This window comes from Tauraco erythrolophus, chromosome 11, assembly GCF_009769465.1.
Source record: "Tauraco erythrolophus isolate bTauEry1 chromosome 11, bTauEry1.pri, whole genome shotgun sequence".
NCBI classification, from domain to species: domain Eukaryota; kingdom Metazoa; phylum Chordata; class Aves; order Musophagiformes; family Musophagidae; genus Tauraco; species Tauraco erythrolophus.
Genome location: NC_141475.1, coordinates 2818370 through 2826014, shown reverse-complemented (window position 1 = coordinate 2826014; position 7645 = coordinate 2818370). Strand labels below are relative to the sequence as shown.

The 7645-nt window shown below is 53.7% G+C and overlaps 1 protein-coding gene across 3 annotated transcripts; it reads right to left on the bottom strand.

Moving 5' to 3' along the window:
• Positions 1–4949: 4949 nt before the first annotated feature.
• On the bottom strand, positions 4950–7589 carry TMEM41A (transmembrane protein 41A). Of its 3 annotated transcripts, none has more exons than XM_086618529.1 (5): positions 7492–7589; positions 7193–7393; positions 6828–7002; positions 5722–5860; positions 4950–5380 (listed from the first exon to the last, which is right to left on the bottom strand). In XM_086618529.1, exons 1-5 carry the CDS (start codon positions 7587–7589, stop codon positions 5160–5162), a joined length of 834 nt encoding a protein of 277 aa, XP_086474655.1. In that variant the 3' UTR covers positions 4950–5159. The 3 variants fall into 3 exon arrangements, with proteins under 3 accessions (XP_086474655.1, XP_086474654.1, XP_086474656.1); XM_086618528.1 differs by having other exon boundaries at positions 6828–7088; positions 7219–7393; XM_086618530.1 differs by having other exon boundaries at positions 6828–6989; positions 7240–7393.
• Between the last annotated feature and the right edge of the window lie 56 nt (positions 7590–7645).

Genomic DNA, 7645 nt, shown 5'->3' with positions numbered 1-7645 from the left:
TTTGCAATAACCCGAATCTCTGGAAAATGTCCAAATGAAATTAATTCTCTTTGAGCATTTCAATCAAGAATGGCAGGGATGTATTTTATTGAATAATCTAGTTACTGTAACATGGATATTTATTTTTTTGACATTTTAACACTTTTTACTGTAAAGAGTGGATTGTATTTATAGACACACAGACTTGTTGCAAAAAAAAAAACAAAACAAAACAAAAAAAAACAAAGTTCAGAAAGCAAGCACATTACAGAGAAACATCCTGGGAGTCCTGCCTGGACAGCTTTGCGTACAAACGCGGGGGGATTCTCTTGCTGCTTTCACAGGGGACCAGGCCTCGTGGCCCTGAAGATTGGAGAACGGATCAAGAAAACTAAACCACTCAGTCTTATCAAATGAGGAAGCATAAAGAGACCTTACTATAGGGTAACCTGTGAACAAAGCGTCTTCAGTATAACCAGCTGGGTCATTTTTAATCAGAAGGTGGACGTGTTCCTGGAGAAAATTGGTACCGAGGTGCTAACATCCAGGGTCTTCTGAGTCGATACATCCCCAGGAATGTAATAGCGGGTTTTATTTTAAGGATTTTTAGTTTCTTTTTTTTTTTTTAATCAGCGTTTCGTTGTGAGATCCTGCAAATGTATTCTAACCTCGTCCTCTCGAGAATTGGTATAAGAGCACTTCTTAACATCGTCCTTGCTTCACTCTGGCAGTGCCCATCTCCAGTTGAGCAGGGAAACCTCTTTCAGAAGCAGTGTGCCATTTCCCAGTTTACTCCCTCCTCTTACCTCCTGTCTGTTTCAGTCAGTCAAAGAAATCAATCAAATCAGTGTTGGAAAAGCAAGAACTTGTAAACCGTGGAAAAGCACATCCTGCAGAGCCTGAGCGCTCCTCTGGGGAGGAGGCTGGAGATGCCTGAACTGGACTCGGAGAAGCAGTCTCTCACCTACAACAGCGTCGATAACCAGCAGAGAGCTGTGTGTTGAGGGGGAAGACTGGGAACCACTGGCCGGGATAAGAGCATCAGCCCTGCTCTGTCTCCTTATTCACTGTACGTTCTGGAAAGCATTAGCAGCTGCCTGCCCTTCATGTCAGGCTTTGTGCACAGCGGGTTGCGCAGGGCATCTTGACGGTGGCTGTGGCACAGCTGTGTCTTGGGCGATACCCTGAGGCCTCCATTTCTCCTTCAAGCTGAAACTCTGCAGGTGAAAGCGAGGACAGCACTGGTACGCGGCAGGCCGAGGCATTGGCAGACGAGAAAAATTTGTTTTCTGGTAGAACTCATAGTGCCTTCCCTTCAAACACTACTCTTCGAAATCAATATTTAAAGAGAACAAAACGATAGAGCACGTTTGTGTGTCCCCCCCCCTCCCCTACTTTAGTTGATGTCCCCCTGCAAGAGCTTTCCCTCTGCCCTTCCCGGCGTGCCGGCTGGCGCGGCTGTGCCACGAGCGCGTGGCACGCGGCCGGGTGCTGCTCTGCAGACTGGCACACCAGCCTGAGGTGAACGGCAGGAACGGACCGTGGACAGGTACTTCTGTTGCTTCGTTTGTTTACATTTAATGTTAAAATATTGGTTTGAATTGAACTGTGGTAATTTATAGCCTCCTGGCAAAGTGAAGGAAAATGTCTTACTTATACAGAGAGCAGTATTGTATGAGTTAAATTATCCCATATTTTTAAATTTTTGTAGCTGGACTACACACAGATCTTAAGTTATGATGTTATTTTATTATTTATTATCATTTCTGTAGATCAGAAGGTTGGCTTCACCGCTAGCACAATTGTAATCTGTTTGTGTGATGTTACCTTCTCCCCCGTCGCTGGGGGAACGGGAGCAGAGCTGGTCTCAGCAGCTGTCAGTAGTTGCTGCCTCTCCTGATTTCCAAGGATGCTGTTATCCCGGGGCAGAGAACCTGCCGAGGCTGGTCCAGGAGGGATGGATGCAGTCAGCCCCGTGGGCCCTGTGCTAGTCCTCGTGGCCGATGCTGCGATTCGCTCGCGTTGCCGGTGGAGTCGGCAGCCCCGGAGCTGGTGGGGAATGGTGATGGGGGAGCGAGCGGCTTTCGAATCGATCACAAAGCGAACGGCCCTCTCAAGATGCCCCGGCAAGAGCATCCACAAGGACAAGTGGAGAGGAGGGCGCTTGCTCCAGGCAGGCGGGTATGAGATCAGGGGTGGCCAGCGGTGGATCCCACATGGTGGATCACTCGTGCAGGACCAAACAGGCTGCTGGAGAGGGAGCACCCAGCTCCCCCCTGCCTGCAGCAGCAATACTCCGCTCTGGCTGGCGGCAGAATGCCGTGGGGAGTGAAGCTCTTTCCTGGCTTCTTTCTTGTTTCCTCTCTCTTCCCATCCCTCATTCCTCCTCCCAAACATTCTCTGTCTCGGCCAGCAGCAGGAGGAGGTGGCAGGGCCAGAGAGGGCTTTGCTGTCGTGGTGCGAGAGGGTTTTGGTGTGGAAGAGGTGGTGCAGATGGCTACTCAGGAGGCTGGAGGCCGGGCTGCAGGAACTCAGCAGTGGAGAACCGTGCACACCTAACACACGCACACAAAGAGGAAGACCAAACTATTGTGGGTTGAGAACTCCCGTCAAACGTCCCCCCCAGCAGAGGATCCTGGGGTCTTTGCTTTGAGCTCCTCCACCATGCGATGAAGCTCCTCTGGGCTTGCAGAGAGGCATGGAAGCTTTGACGTGTGGGCTTGTGGGACCCTCCTGGGCCAGCTGGCCCTGGTGTGCGCTGGTTCCTCCCCGTCCTTGCCCAGGGGCACGCTGGTCCGTTCTGCAGCCTGGAAGAGCAGAGCTGAACCCATCAGCTTGTCTGCTGCCACACTTAGCTCTAGTTTCTTTCCACGCCGGGGTCAGTGCACTGTTGGGGTCCAGCGTTGCCCCTCCTAACCTATGCAGTGTCCCTCTGGGACTGCCACTAGACCTGCCCCCCTCGCCGAAACATGTAACCCCGTGCCCGTGGAGGTGGGATCCCAGCCTCCCCCTGCACACGCAGCCGTGTGCAGGCAGGGACGGCTCCGCAGCCCCCCGCTTTCCCCAGGCGGTTGCTGTCAGTTCTGCAGGGGGTCGTACAGGCGTTTTCCTTGGTGAAACCCACCCAGAATTGCACGTAGACGTGACCTCCACGGCGCTGTACGGGCGCCGCTGCTGTGGTTCCTCTCACTTTCTCTCCTAGCAGCGTACTGGGCCGCCTTCTTCCCGGCAGTGACACGGCCTTCGCAGGACACCAGTACACCGGGGGTTCCCTTTTCAGCGTCCCGACTCCCTGATCCAGTTCTCAAGGCTGCTGACAGCTCCTGAGCACTAGATTTTCTCCCAGAGCTGAATGTTGCCTTCCCCACTGTCGTGTTAAGTAACCATTTCATCTTGGCCCTGTCCAGTAGTGTTCATCTCTCTCCTCCCTGCTCTGCGGATTCCTGATACAAACTTGATTTTTTTTTTTTTTTTTTTTTTGTATTGAACAGTGTACAGTGATGGAAACAAGAATGACTATCAAAGCAAACAATGCATGGAATAAAAAGCCAGTGTACTTCAATGCTTCTCAGGCTGGTCTGGTGATCTGGGAATGGTTTCTCAATGTAATTCGGGACAATGTCATGAACCCTTTTAATAACTTACATGATGTTAGTGAGCACCATGTTGTTACCTGCTTCTGAACACAGCTGAACTGGAACTACTGGGAGCTCCAGGTAGCAGGGCAGAGGCTTGGTTGGACACACGTAGCCTACCAAGCACCCATGTGTCCCTAAGCGTCGGCCTTTGCTCTTGTCAAACGAGTGATTTTTTTTTTTGCAATGTGAGCTGGGGGATTGAGTCTGCAACCGTGACTCTCATCCTGGGAACCCTGCTGTCCCACTCACTTCCAACCCTGCTGGTGGGGAAGGTGTTAAAATGGATCAAGTGTTTACTCTGTGCTCTAGGGTCTCCCTGCCCCCTTCCATGCCAGAACATTTACTTTCTCTTTCGAGTGGAAGGCGAACTCATGGGGAGTAGAGCAAGTTGGTGCAAATATCAAAACCCCAGGAGCGTAGCATCATCCCTGGGGGCTACTGTTCTCCACCAACTGGGACAGAGCCTACCTGCTTATTTGGAAACCACCTAGTTATACATGAGCAAATGTGTAGGTTTAAAGGTGCTTCTCAGAGCCAGGCACATCCATTCCTTTTTTGCTCCCCCTAGCCTTTGTGGGGAGGAGCAGCCACTGACAGACTTCCGAAGCCATCTTGTGTATGCTGACATATGAATGATACAGCAGCTCATAACTGGCCCCAAAACCTGAATGACTTTGCTGCAGGGTGCACCCACTTACAACCGTGACAGGTCTCCTGCAGAAGGTGCGAGGAGCCTAGAACATCATTACTTTTTCTCAACTTGGTACTTGTACTACTGTACCCAACAGCACGGAAGTCCATGGTTTGTCATTTTAGGCCAAAAATGCTAAATAACTATGGGTTTGGAAAGGGCAGGGGGAGGAGGGAGTAGGGCCTGGCTAGAGCTGGGAAACGCTGCTACTGCAGCTGGGGTGAAAAATAACCAAGGCTTCTGCTGCTGCAGCACAATGCAGCTCCGTGTGCCGTGGGCTCCTGCCCAGCCTTGCCCCTTGGCCCCTAGAAAACCAGCCTGCCTCGCTCAGAGCAGGCAGCAGCTCTGCTGCCACACCAGTCAGACCACTGGGACTAGCTGGGCTCAATGGGAAGGGGAAGCCTGTGACTTGGGCTGGTAGGGAGACCGCGGAAGGTGCGGTGCTTAGCCCCTGTGTTTAAGAGCTAGGAAGGACTATGGGATTCTGGTTTGTCTTCCTCATGGGATGCTAATACTCCTGATTTTTTTTTTTTTTTTCGATTGCTAATACATGTGCAGTGGGCTGGCAACACCCTCGGGCACACTGGAGACGCAGGCTGATTTAAAGGAAACAGGCAAATTGACTGAGGTGTTCACAAAGCCCCTGTATAGCGCTCTCCGTGCAGATACATGCACAGTTTAACATTCATGAAAAATAAAAACCTTCCACCTCCTCTTAGGCGAGAAGGACGATTAAAAACTGCAACTGTCCTGGGTCCATGTTGGCACAGAGCATGCAGAATAGAACCCAGAGGAACAGAGACCTGCAGCTTTTGCGAGGCAGTCCCCCAACATCTGGGGCCCCTGAGCCATCACAAGCTCCTTTTGCCATTGAGTAACTGAGCGTGCTTGTCTTCATCCAGCTTCAAGTGCTTCCTGCTGTATTTCTTGATGAGGGTCCCTGGTATCAATGCTGCCACAGCCATCGCAAGCAGTTTGAGCAGCGTGTCCCAGGAGAAAATGGCATCCAACGAGGTGATTTGTGACAGAATGGCTCCTGTCTGCACACAGATGAAATTATACGGTGTAAGACCTGAAAGAATCAGAGCAGAAAAAAATCCTGTTAGCATCCCCCCCCCACATAAAATTAGCTTAAACATGCCCTTGCCCGAGGCCAGACACAGGGGTCTGTGTTTGTAACAGAAAGAACGAGGTGTGATTCAAAACTTTGCCGCATTGGTGACACACACGGGTTTGCAAAACGCTCTGACACCTCCGAGTACGAGGACAGCGTGAGAGCAAACAGTTAAGTGGGGCAGAGTCACAGCTATGATCCTGCTGCTCCGCCTTCCCCACCTCAGCACACCACCCAAGGCTCCACGACTGGAGAGGCAATGTCACGCCGCCCCCTCAGACGGTCTCCCTGGGCCTTACCGATGAGAACGGAGAAGAAGAACTGGGCCACAGGGATGTTTAAAATGGGAGCTGAAAGATTCAGAAACCAGTTTGGTGTCATGGGGAACAGCCTGAGGAACAACAGGAAGAAAAACAAGCAGCTCCTGTTCTCTTCTACCTGCCAAGAGAAACGTTCCAAATGATTTCTGTTAATCTGAATGGCCACAATACGAAATTGAATTTAAGTTTTCTTCTAACACGCCGCAACATAGCATCAGTCTAGAATGGAGGAAAAGCAGCAATTTTCTGTACAGACGAGAGCCTAATGTGAGCCAGCCCCTTCCGTGCAAGTGGGGAAAACGGGATCTAACCTGAACAAGATTGGGAAGTCAACAGCAGAACCACCTCCAGCTGTACAACACAGCACAGGACGGGTGGAGGCGGTTTTGGAGCACAAGGGCTTCCCAATCAATGCATTCTCTTACTTCTCATCTTCCTTGGGATTTTCCACGCACCCCCTTAGCAAACAGACTTGCTCCCAAGAGAGCAGCCTGCTCCTAGACTGTGTCAAAGGAAAACCTTAACTGACCTGATGCATCCCCTGCACTGCTTGAGAGTCCAGCGCAGGGCCGCAAAGATGATGAAGGGAGTGGAGCATCTCCCTGATGAGGAAAGGCTGAGGGAGCTGGGTCTCTTTAGCTTGGAGAAGAGGAGACTGAGGGGGAACCTCATTAATGTTTACAAATATGGAAAGGGTGACTGTCATGAGGATGGAGCCAGGCTCTTCTCAGTGGCACCCAATGAGAGGACAAGGGGAAATGGATATAAGCTGGAACATCGGAGGCTCCGCTTAAACATGAGGAAGAACTTCTTCCCAGTAAGGGTAACAGAACACTGGAACAGGCTGCCCAGAGAGGTTGTGGAGTCTCCTTCTCTGGAGATGTTCCAAACCCACCTGGACACGTTCTTGTGTGATCTGATCTAGGTGGTCCTGCTCTGGCAGGGGGACTGGACTAGATGATCCTTTGAGGTCCCTTCCGATCCCTGACATTCTGTGATTCTGTGTGATTTTTTCACTAAGTCACCCCAAAAGGCAGCCTCGCTCGGGGCATTCCGGGTGTCTGCAGAACCGAACGTGCTCTCACCTTTCTCTGCAGCAGAGCCACTTTATCGGGAAAGTACCGGACGACGAACTGCTTTCCGAAGGCGCGGGAGAGCAGGTAGCAGAAGGTCGCTCCCACGGACGTCAGGGCCGAGCACAGCACCAGCCCAGTCCACGTCCCGAAGAGTGCTCCAGCCAGAACGTTCTGCCGGGGCACAACGCGGAGTGGGAGCCCGGGGACACGCACACCCACGCGTGTCCCTTCGCTCCAGCTTCTCCAGGGCACCGGACCGACCCGCTCGCCCTCGCGGAGCCCTGGCTGGCCCAGCGAGGCACCCACCTCGCACCTTGCCCCGGCGGGCAGCGCCTGGCCCGGGGGCAAAGGGCTCCTCTGCGGGGTTCATCCCAGCTCCCGCCCCGTGTCCCCCCGCCGCCCTCCCGCCGGGCGGCCGTACCAGGAGGCTGGAGCCGGGGATGGCGAAGCTCTGCTTGTAGAGGTAGGCGGCGCAGAAGAGAGCCAGCGCCGCGCCCCGGTGCTGCCGCTCGTAGTCCCGCAGCGCCTCGGCCAACTCCCGCAGCTCCTCCAGGTCCGACGGGAACCGCAGCGGCCTGACGGGGTGTGCGGGGGGGGGTGAGCGAACAACACGCGGAGACCCGCAGCACCGGCCCGGCCCGGCCCGGCCCGGCCCGCAGCCCTCCGCACCCACCTGCGCGCCTGCCCCGCGCTCAGCCGGGCCGACAGCAGCCAGAGGGCGGCCGTGGCGGCCGCGAAGACGAGCAGCAGCCCCGCCAGCCGCCGCCACATCCCGCGGGGCGCCCGCCGCTGCCGCCCGGTCCCGTCCCGTCCCGTCCCGTCCCGTT

Excerpts from the sequence above, each read along its gene's own strand:
- TMEM41A (XM_086618528.1), bottom strand. The coding sequence starts at position 7,589 with ATGTGGCGGCGGCTGGCGGGGCTGCTGCTCGTCTTCGCGGCCGCCACG. Across the intron at positions 7,394-7,491 it reads AGCGCGGGGCAGGCGCGCAG|GCCGCTGCGGTTCCCGTCGG; the intron begins GTGGGTGCGGAG and ends ACACCCCGTCAG. Across the intron at positions 5,861-6,827 it reads TGGCTCTGCTGCAGAGAAAG|GTAGAAGAGAACAGGAGCTG; the intron begins GTGAGAGCACGT and ends TTCTCTTGGCAG.